At 35.2% G+C, this 12,431-nt stretch overlaps 3 protein-coding genes across 4 annotated transcripts; 2 read left to right on the top strand and 1 right to left on the bottom strand.

The window, feature by feature from the left end:
- The first annotated feature begins 946 nt into the window (after nt 1-946).
- Nucleotides 947-2,051, top strand: LOC109192247 (protein YLS9-like). The gene has a single exon (XM_019342818.1). The coding sequence runs from the start codon at nt 1,031-1,033 to the stop codon at nt 1,784-1,786; it is 756 nt and encodes a 251-aa protein (XP_019198363.1). The 5' UTR covers nt 947-1,030; the 3' UTR covers nt 1,787-2,051.
- A 1,516-nt stretch (nt 2,052-3,567) lies between these two features.
- LOC109192536 (chaperonin CPN60-like 2, mitochondrial) lies at nt 3,568-8,452 on the top strand. Its single transcript, XM_019343217.1, has 18 exons — nt 3,568-3,720; nt 3,820-3,841; nt 4,059-4,190; nt 4,487-4,646; nt 4,762-4,937; nt 5,235-5,330; nt 5,420-5,524; nt 5,701-5,787; nt 5,907-5,996; nt 6,098-6,178; nt 6,291-6,359; nt 6,467-6,544; nt 7,004-7,099; nt 7,180-7,279; nt 7,391-7,494; nt 7,608-7,713; nt 7,882-7,960; nt 8,064-8,452. Exons 1-18 carry the CDS (start codon nt 3,683-3,685, stop codon nt 8,158-8,160), a joined length of 1,716 nt encoding a protein of 571 aa, XP_019198762.1. The 5' UTR covers nt 3,568-3,682; the 3' UTR covers nt 8,161-8,452.
- A 949-nt stretch (nt 8,453-9,401) lies between these two features.
- Nucleotides 9,402-12,103, bottom strand: LOC109192537 (nucleosome assembly protein 1;4-like). Of its 2 annotated transcripts, none has more exons than XM_019343219.1 (11): nt 11,900-12,103; nt 11,764-11,807; nt 11,549-11,644; nt 11,254-11,346; nt 10,989-11,073; nt 10,801-10,862; nt 10,535-10,719; nt 10,283-10,460; nt 10,133-10,176; nt 9,780-9,960; nt 9,402-9,634 (listed from the first exon to the last, which is right to left on the bottom strand). In XM_019343219.1, exons 1-11 carry the CDS (start codon nt 11,967-11,969, stop codon nt 9,632-9,634), a joined length of 1,041 nt encoding a protein of 346 aa, XP_019198764.1. In that variant the 5' UTR covers nt 11,970-12,103; the 3' UTR covers nt 9,402-9,631. The 2 variants fall into 2 exon arrangements, with proteins under 2 accessions (XP_019198764.1, XP_019198763.1); XM_019343218.1 differs by having other exon boundaries at nt 9,402-9,624.
- Between the last annotated feature and the right edge of the window lie 328 nt (nt 12,104-12,431).

Genomic DNA, 12,431 nt, shown 5'->3' with positions numbered 1-12,431 from the left:
ATAAATGGGGACGATCACCAATTATAGTCCATTCGCGGTCCTAAAAAAAAGAATTGTTTTTTAAAAATTGAAAAAAGATAAAATTAAATTTAAAAAGTGTACACTTGGATTCACTCCATATTTTAAAAAGTAATGTATATGCAAGTGCCAAGTAGGGACATGCAAAATATATAAGTTATCTTAACACTCAATTGAACATCTTTAATTTACTTTTTTTTTTTTTGAAAGTACATCTTTAATTTACTTATTTAAAGGAGAACGTAACGATTTGAATTCATAATTAATCTTTTTCACTTATTATCTCAATTATATTATTCTACTGACTTAATGACCCTGTTTGGTAAAATGGTTGTTAGCTGATAACTGTTAGTTGTTAGCTGATTGTGTTAATTAGAAGGTATAAATAGTTGATAACATTAGCTGATTGTAGAAAAGTGTTTGGTAAATTAGCTGTTAGTTGATAGCTATTTGGTATTTTTTTTTTCTCAAAAAGCTAATTGAAAAAGTTGTTAGGAGTAGCTTTTTGAATTTTAGCCTTATGAAATTGCAAAAAGCTAATTAACCAAACATTTATATTAATATTTTAACTAAATCAAACAATTAATAGTGGTCAAATAAGCTAAAATTGACTTATAGATCAATTTTTTACCAAACAGGGCCAATATCTTAGCTTGACTCTTTAAAAAAAATAAATAATATTAAAAAATATACATGGTAGTTACTTCTTATTAGTTTTGAAAAATGGCGCCAAATTGTGATTGATTAGTATTTAGCACTCACTCGCAACTGAAAAGCGTGGGAATGTACAACTAACTGCGAGTTGGTTATGAGGTTACATCTCATCTCACCCTTCTTCTCTGTCGGTTCAGATTCCACTCTTTCTTCATCCATAATCTTCCCTCCATATATCTACTTCTTATATATATACACATATACGTACAGAAACCCTTCATCTCACAGAGAGAGAAAGAGAGAGAGAGAGAGAGAGAGAGAGGATCTAATTCCATACAAATAACTTATAGCTGCAGTTATGGCTGATAAAAGTGACAAGATCAACCCAACAGCCAAGCTTCCCCCCGTCGCCGCCGCCACCAACGGCGGCGCTAAGTCACAGACTTACAATGCCCCTCGCCCCATGTACCGCCCCAAACCGCCGTCTCGCCGCCGCGGCAGCCGCAGCTGCGTCTGTTGCTGCTGTCTCTGGATCACCTTCCTCGTCATTATTCTCGTCCTCCTTGTCGCCGGCGCCGGCGCCATTTTCTGGCTGATCTACCGCCCCCAGCGCCCCGATTTCGTGGTCGACTCCCTCCAGCTCTCCCAGCTCGCCCTAACCTCCTCCGCGCTCACCTCCAAGTTCACCGTCTCCCTCTCCGCCCGCAACCCTAACAAGAAGGTCGAGTTCATCTACGATCCAATTTCCGTCTCCGTGTTCTCCGGCGACGCCGCCATCGGATCCGGAACGATACCTGGATTCGAACACGGCGCCAAGAACACTACCGCGCTGAAAACTAACGTTGCGGCTGCCGGGGAGAGTCTCGACGCCGATCAGGTTTCGGCGATGAAATCGGCGATCAAAAACAAGAGCCGTTTCCCGGTGAAGATAACGCTGGACACTAAGGTTAAGGTTAAAGCCGCCGGGCTGAAAACGAAGAGAGTTGGTATCAGAGTAACTTGCGACGACATTCGCGTCGCTGCTCCGGCCAAAAAGTCGCCGTCGAAAGCCACCATTCCGAACGACAAGTGTAACGTTGATGTCAGGTTCAAGATCTGGAAATGGAACTTTTGAATACGAGTTTAAATCTACAAAAAAAAAAAAAAAAAAACGGGTTGATTTTTGTTCTACACAAACACAATAATTCTTTTTTTGTTAGAACAAAGAAGAATTTTGTTGTAATGATACACATACACATATACACATACGTGTAATTGGGTTTTGTGCAGTGTTTAGGATTTGAAGGTGTGATTCCTGCTTTAGATATTGTGCTTTGTGGAAAAAAGTTTGTACCAAATGCCAAATTAAATTGTTGCAAGACTCAACTTGGTTTGCTTCACTCAATTCCAATTTTTTTTTATTTAAAAAATAAACCTTTACAAATGTAATTAATATATACTCTATATTTTTTTAAAACATTTTTAGTCCAAAGAATTTAATTATTCATTTAGACCAGGACTCTGTGGTTTAATGATATCCGGGTTAGACTTCCATTTGGAAGGTTGTGAGTTCAAATCTCAATTGAGACGTTATTGGCTTGGCTCTTTGTGTTTTTGTGTTTCAGTAGGTTGAGAAAGTATATGAACAATCGAGATACCATCACACAACTGACAGTTGACAGTCATGACTTCAAAATTCATTATGTGAACCAACTCTATTTGCATTTTTTTTTTAAATTACATTCCTCTTACTTGTGTGAGATTCCTATGATGTCTTCAATTTGTGTTACATATTATATTAGATCATACCTACCATTTGTAAATAATACTTTTTTTTTTTTTTTGGGATTGAAGCTAACTACCGAATTGAATATTAAAGGATAAATTTAAACAATAAAACATGAATGCGCACACTACACACTACACGGAAAACTTAAAAGAGGTCTCGTGCATGCAGCCACACAAGTATGGAAGCACAAAATTGGGGATGCATGATCCTCAACCTTACCTTAGTACTATAAACTTTTTACAAATTAGGGAGGAAGGGAAAAATAGAAAAGAAATCTTTCAACTTTCCTCTTTGGTTATTTTTAGAAATCTTTTCATCCCAATTCTCAACGAAGTTTTGAATAAATTTATTTAAATGGGTTAGGCCCATTGTGCCGTATAATATAGGTGAATTGATTCGAATTAAAAAATTTCAAGGGACAAAACAATTCTTTATCTATTTCATTCCTTATGAAATAACATCCATATTGTTTGTGAACAAAACATGTAGTTAGTGACTTGTTAATGTTAAAATATAAATTTAAATAAGTCAATCCGTTCCAGTCATGTCACACTAGCCTAATATATATAGTAATCTTATGCTTTGTATTAAACTTGAATATATAGCGGATAGTAAAGTCATAATCCAAAATATTAATTATTTCAAGAAAAAAAATAAAAAATGCAAATTGCATATGTATAAAATGTTTTATCATGTATATTAAATTCACATTTTTTAGCTCATAAGTTTCACATTTTTTGTATATGATAACTTTTGTATTTATAAGAATTAAAGAGAGAGGTGTCTCTAAGGTGATTATTTTCTTTGATTGCCGGTTGGTCTGCAAGTTATTCAATGGTACGTCGTCACAGGATCTGTCATATGCTGATTGTGTTTTGAGTCAGTGACGTGCTCTACAACAACACTTTGAAACAGTGTCTTTTCATGTTATTTCGAGATCAGCAAACAAGATTGTTCATGCCTTAGCTAGAGCTACTCGTTCTCAGTCTGGTCCTTTTTGTTGGTTGTCTTTGATTTTTTCTTGTATTGAACATTTAATTTAGTGAAGTTATTTGTTTTTTCCCTAAAAAAATAAAAATAAAATGTAAGGCCAAAATATAAATTTAAAAACAAGAGGGAGTATAAAGAAATGATAATGAAAGGCAGAGTTCAAATCTTAAACCCTAAACCCACAGGATTCTCAGAAGCCACTGCAAAAATCTCAGATTCTCTGCCTTTTCATCTTCTTCGCATTATCAAGCCATGTACAGAGCTGCTTCCGCCATTGCTTCATCCATCAGGTATTTCTCTTTTTTACTTTGTATTCAACTCATTTTTCTCTACATTTTCGTATAAACAGAAAAACCTGTAAGAATTTACTGCTCTCTATTTCCTATCAGGTCCTCTGCTTCCAGAAAACAGGTAAAATTTCTAACCTTCACATCGTCCTCAATCTAATTATACATTTCGGCAATCCTCACGTGTGATTCAATCGGCTGTGGTGTCAGCGGATAGTTCCAGAAATTTGTTTTGTTGATTGTGATCTTATGTGTCTGTACTGGTTGGGGACTGAGGGGAGCTGGTTTGATGGGAATTTCATGACTTTTGACGTGTTTGCTTGCTTGTTTGTGTGGTAAAGATCTGTAGTAGGGTTATCTCCAGCAGAAATTATGTTGCCAAGGATATCAGTTTCGGAACTGGGGCTCGAATGGCCATGTTACAAGGTGTTAATGAGCTTGCAGAAGCTGTGAAGGTTACAATGGGACCTAAGGTAATTTTACACTTATTCCTGGCAGTTGCTTTTTAGAAGTCTTCATGCCATTCCTGTAAAAGGTTCCAATTTCAAATTAGAATCCCTACTTCACCGAATTATCTTGTAGAGGCATTTTAGCAAGTTGAAATCCTCTGTGTGGGTTCAATTTTCCAGATAGAGAATAGGAAATATCATGCTTACTTTCGGCATTCGTAATTCTAGAGATATATACAGATTCCATTTTAAGCAATGTTGTAGTGGCATCATGGCTACACTAATCAGAATGGTTACTCGTTCTTTGCAATGATCTCTAGGGTCGCAATGTGATCATTGAGAGCAGTGGGGGAAATCCTAAAGTCACAAAGGATGGTGTCACTGTAGCCAAAAGTATTAAATTTAAGGAAAAGGCAAAGAATGTAGGTGCAGATCTTGTGAAGCAGGTTGCTAATGCTACTAATTCTGCTGCTGGAGATGGTAATGACTCAACTGTAGATCTCACAATCTCAAAGTATATTATAATATATTATTATTATTATTCAATATATCTAGCTATATTGAAGATCATAAAATTGATGCCACATGACAACAGGTACAACTTGTGCTACCGTGCTAACTCAAGCTATATACACAGAAGGGTGTAAAGCAGTAGCTGCTGGTATAAATGTGATGGACTTGCGCAGTGGCATTAATATGGCCGTTGATGCTGTTATTACTGATTTGAAGAGCAGAGCAGTTATGATTAGCACACCTGAAGAGATTACACAGGTTAAGGGTTAGGAAAAGTTGTCTTATTAATTTTACTTCATTACTTTATCTGATACATTTTTAGTCATCAATTTACTAAACTATTGGGGTATATGTTTGTAAATTCATAATTTTTTAGGCTCTCTGGAAATATAGCTAGCTATCCTTGTTTTTTCAACTAGTTGATTTTTTTTTTCAGGAGCAAACATATTGATTTCACTGGACAAATAACATTTTTTTGATTGTTCCTACGTGAAAATATATGGCACTCTTGAACTTATCCACCACCTCTTATTGGAGTTATTTACTTTTTAATAGGTAGCAACTATATCTGCAAATGGTGAGAGGGAAATTGGAGAATTAATAGCACGGGCAATGGAGAAAGTAGGCAAGGACGGAGTGATTACTGTTGCTGTGAGTATGCTCATGCATGTTCTATGTCATTCCCCAAGTCGTATACATAATGGTAAGCGCATGAAATCAAAACTTGCAAACTTGTGCAGGATGGAAATACCCTGGATAATGAGTTGGAAGTGGTGGAAGGGATGAAGCTTGCTCGTGGTTATATATCCCCTTATTTTGTTACAGATGCAAAGACTCAGAAATGTGTATGTAAAGATTTCTGCAAATACTTGCTCTTAATTCTAGGATTGGATATTTGACCATGTTATCATTATGTAATACAAATGCTCACATCATACTGGCCCCATAGTTTGCATAAGTATTCTCATTTTGAGAGTGTGTTTGTGCTCATGATATGTATAAAGTTGCTTTAATGTTATAGGAACTGGAAAATCCCTTGATTCTTATTCACGACAAAAAGATTTCTAACATATACTCAGCTGTGAAGATACTAGAGATGGCTGTACAGGTAAGCACTTTCCCCTCAAAATGGGTATCTAAAAGTAAAGACACTGATAAAATCTTCAAGTCAAATATTTGCTATGATGATTTTTTTATTGTGGTGTGTGTGGCTGTGTACATATATAGAAAAGAAGGCCTCTGCTAATTGTTGCCGAAGATGTGGACAGTGATGTTTTGACTATGCTAATTATCAACAAGCATCAAGCCGGGGTAAAGGTAATATTTATTTTCTTATGATTCACTTCCTATTGCATTGTCTGTTGTCATTAGTTACTTCTGTCCGTGGGATTTCTATGATTTGCTTAGTTTCTTTTTAGATTTGTGCCATCAAATCTCCTGGTTTTGGGGATAATAGACGAGCCAATTTGGAGGACCTTGCAATACTTACTGGAGGGGAGGTGAGTGGCTCTCTTTCCTATTTTGTGATACTTATATATATATATATATATATATATATATATATATATATATATATATATATATATTTTCTGAGGCCTAATTATTCTGTAGGTCATTAGCGAAGAACGTGGTTTAACTCTTGACGCAGTGCAACTTGATATGTTTGGTACTGCCAAAAAGGTTTGTATATTGAGTTTCATGGTACGCATTTTGATGTTTTTGTTAAGGTTTTTGTGAAACACAGTAATATATATTTGGGTGTCCATGTGCTGATTTCATTGGAGCAGGTCACTGTCTCTGTCGATGACACAATAGTCATACATGGAGGTGGCGACAAGAAGCTAATTGAAGAAAGATGTGAGGAGGTAGTGTCTTCACTTTTTGTGTTCCTCAGAAAATATGCTTTCTGCATCAGCTTCTAGAACTCTATAATTTGAAGCATATTCTCTTCATGTCCTGTCAGTTTGTCATACAATCTGACTCCAGGATAAATTTGTTTCAAACAGCATAGATAGATAGGTGATGCTACTCTCAAATTTGTTTCTATATTAATGAAAAATCATGTAAGATAGGCAGATAGCATACATTTTTCTCTAACCCAACTTGATCTTGGAGCCAGCACTGTGAGTCTAGCCTTTTTATCTTTTTGGTTTGTTCCTCTGGATTATATAAATTGACGCGTAGAGATACAAGGAAGACACTATTCCTTCAGGATAAAGAGTCAACTTTTTGTTTGCATTGCCTAGATAGTTGTTATCTTGTTATTGATAGAATGAACTATATTTGGTGCACTGACAAATGAAAACTGATGCACTTTTCAACAGCTGCGAACAGCCATGGATAAGAGTACTGCCATGTTTGATAAGGAGAAAGCACAGGAACGGTTGTCAAAGCTCTCCGGTGGTGTTGCTGTTTTCAAGGTATATTCCTTGTCATATGATGCTCCACTCTTATTCTCTTGCATTCTTTACATTTTATTTTATTCCTTCTGCCTTTTCAGGTTGGAGGGGTGAGTGAGGCAGAAGTTGGGGAGAGGAAAGACAGGGTTACTGATGCTTTAAATGCAACAAAGGCTGCTGTGGAAGAGGGCATTCTTCCAGGTATACTATATTGCTTCAGTAAATCAACTCCCCCCCCCCCCCCTCACCACCCACCCACCCCACCCCAACCAAAAAAAACAAACAAAGATCATTGGGTATTGCTGTTTTCAGGTGGTGGTGTTGCTCTTTTACATGCAACAAGAGTTCTGAAAGACCTCAATACTGCAAATGACAGTCAAAGAAGAGGAGTTCAGATCATTGAAAATGCTCTTAAGGTGTGTCAAGCCAGGAGTTTCTATATATATATATATATATATATATATACTCGTATATATTTTCTCCACAAAGTTACATTCTGGGCTGAATGGGTTTGCGTTTCCTACAACAGGCACCTGCTTTCACAATAGCATCAAATGCTGGTGTAGATGGTTCTTTGGTTGTTGGGAAGCTTTTGGAACAAGATAATCTAAATTTTGGCTATGATGCAGCCAAAGGTTAGAGCCTAAGGAACCATGATTTCTATGCTACTCGTATAATTAGATTCCAGAATCCTGATTCCTCCCCAAAATGATTCCAACCAAATTCAGTCACAGTTAAGTATTATGGAGTATATCGTAATTATAATGGGCAACCTATTCACACTATTCTCATTGTATATGCAGATCAATATGTGGACATGGTAAAGTCTGGAATTATTGATCCTCTCAAAGTTGTTAGAACAGCATTGATGGACGCTGCCAGGTGAGAACCACGAGTCTTGTACTCCTGTACCATTATACATTGAACATTTATTTACTATTCTTCATCTTCAATTCTATAAACAAACAACCATTTCTATTTGCAGCGTCTCACTATTATTGACCACAACCGAGGCGGCTGTTGTAGACCGCCAAGGAGAGAAAAACCCGCTTGCAAATCGCATGCCAAATATAGATTATTAAGTTACTGATCTGATTAAATATACTGTTAGAATTGAAGATTTTCTTGAAAGAGTTGTGCCAATGTGGAAGCTTAAGTCTGGCCTCTTATATGTATACCAACCCTTTAGACTTATGTAACTTCATACTAAACCCTAAACCCTACAATCCTACATGTTTAAATCCATTTTGAACACTTGGGGAGTGCAGGTTTTAGTACTATACTCTCTTTTATATTCAGACTATTAGAAAAATGTTATTTGTAATATCCAACTTTTAATAAGTGCTATAAAATTTTTCACATTTATTAGTTATTTATATAAATTGATTGATCTTATTATATATTTATGAAAAATTCTACTCCTAATTTTGTATGGTGTCAAATTCTAAAAATAAAGAGATATTTATTTAATGAGTTTTGATATCTAGTTCTAATAAATCTTTGGTTAATCAGAAGTATTTAATCGTTACAAAAAGTATTTAATAAAATCATTAGGATTGGTTGAAAGATTATAGTTGAAAGATTTTTAAATGTATTTAGAATTTTAATTTTAATTTCCAATAATTAAAACGGAGTATTTTTTTTCTGTAAATCTTTTTTAACTTACATCTTTTTTCTTTAAATAATTTTTTTTTTTAAATGACACTTATATTAATTTATAAATCAAATTTGTTAATTAACTTACTACTAAAAGATTATTAGATTACCACCACAACTCTACAAGTTCATTAATTAAGTTACTATTACAAGTTAATTATTTATTATTATAAGTTAATTATAGTTGATTTATTAAATCCCTATTGCATGTGACATTTTCCTTCAAAAAAATAACACGCAAATTTTCAAGTTATGAAACTATTTGTTTTTATTTTTTTTATCAATCTATTATTATAGCATTATTATTATTATTATTATTATTATTATTATTATTATTATTATTATTGAATTTGATATGAAAGCAAGTCTCACTTCTAAAAAGTAGTTGAAATTGTAAAGATAATAGTGAAATAATTTCAAATTTGATGATATAGAGTTGAGAGTAAGCCATTTTTGCAAAAATGGAAATATTGCAAGGATAAAGATAATTTCATTCACTTTTCAATAATAGCCAATAAAATATAAAAATATAACTACAGTGCATGTTATGCAATACGCCAATATCACAATTCTAACAGAAGTACTGAAAACCGATAAATTACTAACAACGAATAGACGGCAAAATATGGGGAGTATAAAATATAAGAATTGAAAAATGAAAAATAAATAAAATAAACAAATAAACATTCAATAATTAATAAAATAATAACAAATGCATAACACCTTAAAATGCCCAAGGACGCAAGGAGAAGCAAAAAGGCTAATCAAAAGGACAAATATCTATATATATGTATAGAAACCAAAGACAGCATGACTCTATCTAGCTCCAAACTGTTCTTTTGCAGAACTGATCACTGTTGTCCTTCCGCGACTTGTGCTAGCCCACTCTTCTGCAGTTTACTAAACCATTTAAAATATCAAATGACTATTGTGTCTTAACTTTGATCCATATGGACTACAATGATATTTCAAAGGTTAATTTCACTGCCCAATTATAAATGAAAATATAAATCTCTGCAATTATGTAGGTTCACTAAAAGTTCACCTTTTTACTCTTCCCTTCTTCCTGCTCCTCGTCATCTTCATCATCATCGCCCTCATCATCTTCATCGGCGTCGTCATCATCATCATCATCTTCTTCAATATCCTCATACTCATCCCCTTGAACAGCCTCCCCCGTAAACCATGATACAGCATGAGGTATGATTTTGTCGCGAATAGTTGAGCTGCAAAAAGCAACCACTAACGTCATATCAAATTTACAAATCACTAACAAAAAGATAACATCATATACAATTTATATGCGAGTGAAGAGTGGAGGAAAACGACAAGATTTAAAAAGGCCACCACACTCCCACAAAAGAAAAGAAAAGAAAAGAAAAATGATTGTTGACACACCCAATATCATAGTCTTGTTCCATTTGATTATGAAGTTCTTCAGCCTGTTCAAAGATTCAGCAAAAGTTAAGAGAGTAAGGTAAGTTTTGAAGTGTTATTACCAAACAGTATGAAACAATGATAATATAAACAAAAAGGGGAAGAACCTACAGTATCATCATCAATATCATCATCATCCTCTGGAACTTGTGGAGGGTTAAAAAAGTTGAAAAAACTATCACACTTCTCAATTTTGGTTATAGGTTTGGCATTCTTCGACCCCTTCTTTGGTTTCTTCTTTAGGATCTTTTGCGTCAGGCATTTGCCAGGATGCCATTCAATATCCATCCTATAAGCCACCAAACATAAATTAACTGACAAACAGGGCATAATATATAAAAGACAGGTGTTGAGGACAACTACCCAATTGCCTTATCCAATATAGGCTCATCATCGTCAACCATGTGATATGTTTTCACCAAGACGTTGTTCTTGAAGAAAGGATTAGCGTCAAAGAAGAACTCAAGCTTAAAACCCTTTGGATCATCAATCCTACACCATTTTATGTCCTTGAGATATTTTAGAGCCTCTTCATCCCGGTCTGAGATCTGAACAAGTAACGTCAGCTTAGTTTAAAGAGTGGGATTAACATCCACACAGTAATCAAATATCGAATCTCAAGAGGTTACCTCCTCTGCCAGTATCTCATTCATCTTCATCGCATTCAACCAGAAGTTGGGCACACCTTTTTCTGCACAAACATATCATGCTAGTATTAAACTGAATGTCCATTCATAATACTCATGCACCCTAGAAACAGAATGGATAGTGAAAGTCAAAATAAATGATGTCATCAACAGAAAGAAGTATGTCTCACCTTCTGTTCCCTTGTCATCTCCCTTATCAACAGAAGCTTCACTAACACCTTCCACTTCAACAACACCATTCACTATTTCATATCTCTGCAAAAATGATCAGACCTATGTTATTAGGTTGGGGAAACACCCTAGAAAATTTTCTAAGTGAAATCAGTTGAAATGTCTCTAAACAATAAAGAACTTTGAGTTATAGAAATATAATAAAGATCCATTTTACCCAAATATTATTCCAAGAGGTAATAATTATTGAGATATGCTTTTTACCTTGGTGTAAAGGGGTTCATACAGCTTATGGAATTTAGCTTCAAGTGCTGCTCTCTCCTCAAAAAACTTGACCTCTATCTCATTATGTTGGCTCTGCAAGCACAAACAACACATCAACCTTATTCTTCAGTCCTTTCACTATTTTGGAGAAGTGATTACAAAAAGTAGGGTGAGGTTCCCGGTAACAAGACTGAAGCCATTAATCTATCATCAGGCAAGTTATAAAATCATTCGAACACAAGAGTGCCTAAAAAATAATAGAAAATAAATCAAAAATTACAAATGAAATTCAAACCTGAATCTCTTTCAGAGCTTCTACACGCTTCCGTACGTTCGGTGTCAACGTCTCGAGAATATCCGAGTGCTGCCCAGCCAAAGTCTGAAGCTTATTCTATATATATATCACCAGATTGCACAAAATCAAACACCAAAGCCATAAGAATCATCTACTCATTGAAAAACAGTACAAATTTAATGCAGAGAACACAACAGTACAAAAACTTTCACCACCTTCAACGCATTAACTAAGCCAGCGCGATCCTCTGCGCTCAAAGCTACAAACAAAAACGGAGAAAAACATTAAACAAAAATTGAATTGAAATCAAACTAGCTAAACGCATATGCCGTACGGAGAACCGATAAATACCGGCGGCGGCGGCGGGGAGGGAGGAGCTGAGATCGGACATGTCGAACTGATCCTTTTCAGAATTACTCATATTTTCCAGATTGAGATTTATGTAGAATCAAACAAAAAAAATTGAGGAAAATTACAAAGAAAAATCGAAGAAAAAGGAGGGTTTTGAGTGAGGGTCGAGACTCGTGAGTAGAGACGTGACCTACGTCGAGTTTGAGGATAGAAATGGAAATTTGTGAAGTGGTGGGAGTGGGAACGCAAGCGCGAATGCGCCACGTGTCTCCAAAGGGTGGCAAATCGGGCGAATTTGGTAACCCGGTTAATAAATCCTGCTAAATACTAAGCCACAATCGTTGCATGAACCATGATTCACAAATTGTGCGAATATAAATAAAAAGCACATTTTTTTTTAAGGAATAAAGTTTAAATTAGCCATTAAATGTAACGTGAAAATGTAATTGGACCACCCAACTAAAAAAAGTACAATTAGACCATTCAACGTTGTAAAACTATGCAATTTGTTCCAAGTGACCTGAAGTAGCAT

The sequence above is a fragment of the Ipomoea nil genome, unplaced genomic scaffold (assembly GCF_001879475.1).
Source record: "Ipomoea nil cultivar Tokyo-kokei standard unplaced genomic scaffold, Asagao_1.1 scaffold1770, whole genome shotgun sequence".
Classification (NCBI taxonomy): domain Eukaryota; kingdom Viridiplantae; phylum Streptophyta; class Magnoliopsida; order Solanales; family Convolvulaceae; genus Ipomoea; species Ipomoea nil.
Note: the sequence above shows the minus strand (reverse complement) of the source record. Positions and strands in the feature narration are given on the sequence as shown.

Bases quoted from the DNA above. Each gene is read 5' to 3' on its own strand.
- LOC109192247 (XM_019342818.1), top strand. From the start codon at position 1,031: ATGGCTGATAAAAGTGACAAGATCAACCCAACAGCCAAGCTTCCCCCC.
- LOC109192537 (XM_019343218.1), bottom strand. From the start codon at position 11,969: ATGAGTAATTCTGAAAAGGATCAGTTCGACATGTCCGATCTCAGCTCC. The intron at 11,645-11,763 runs GTGGTGAAAGTT...ATATATATATAG, and splicing joins GCTTAGTTAATGCGTTGAAG to AATAAGCTTCAGACTTTGGC. The intron at 10,177-10,282 runs GTAGGTTCTTCC...ATCTTTGAACAG, and splicing joins ATGATATTGATGATGATACT to GCTGAAGAACTTCATAATCA.
- LOC109192536 (XM_019343217.1), top strand. From the start codon at position 3,683: ATGTACAGAGCTGCTTCCGCCATTGCTTCATCCATCAG. The intron at 6,545-7,003 runs GTAGTGTCTTCA...ACTTTTCAACAG, and splicing joins TTGAAGAAAGATGTGAGGAG to CTGCGAACAGCCATGGATAA. The intron at 7,100-7,179 runs GTATATTCCTTG...CTGCCTTTTCAG, and splicing joins GTGGTGTTGCTGTTTTCAAG to GTTGGAGGGGTGAGTGAGGC.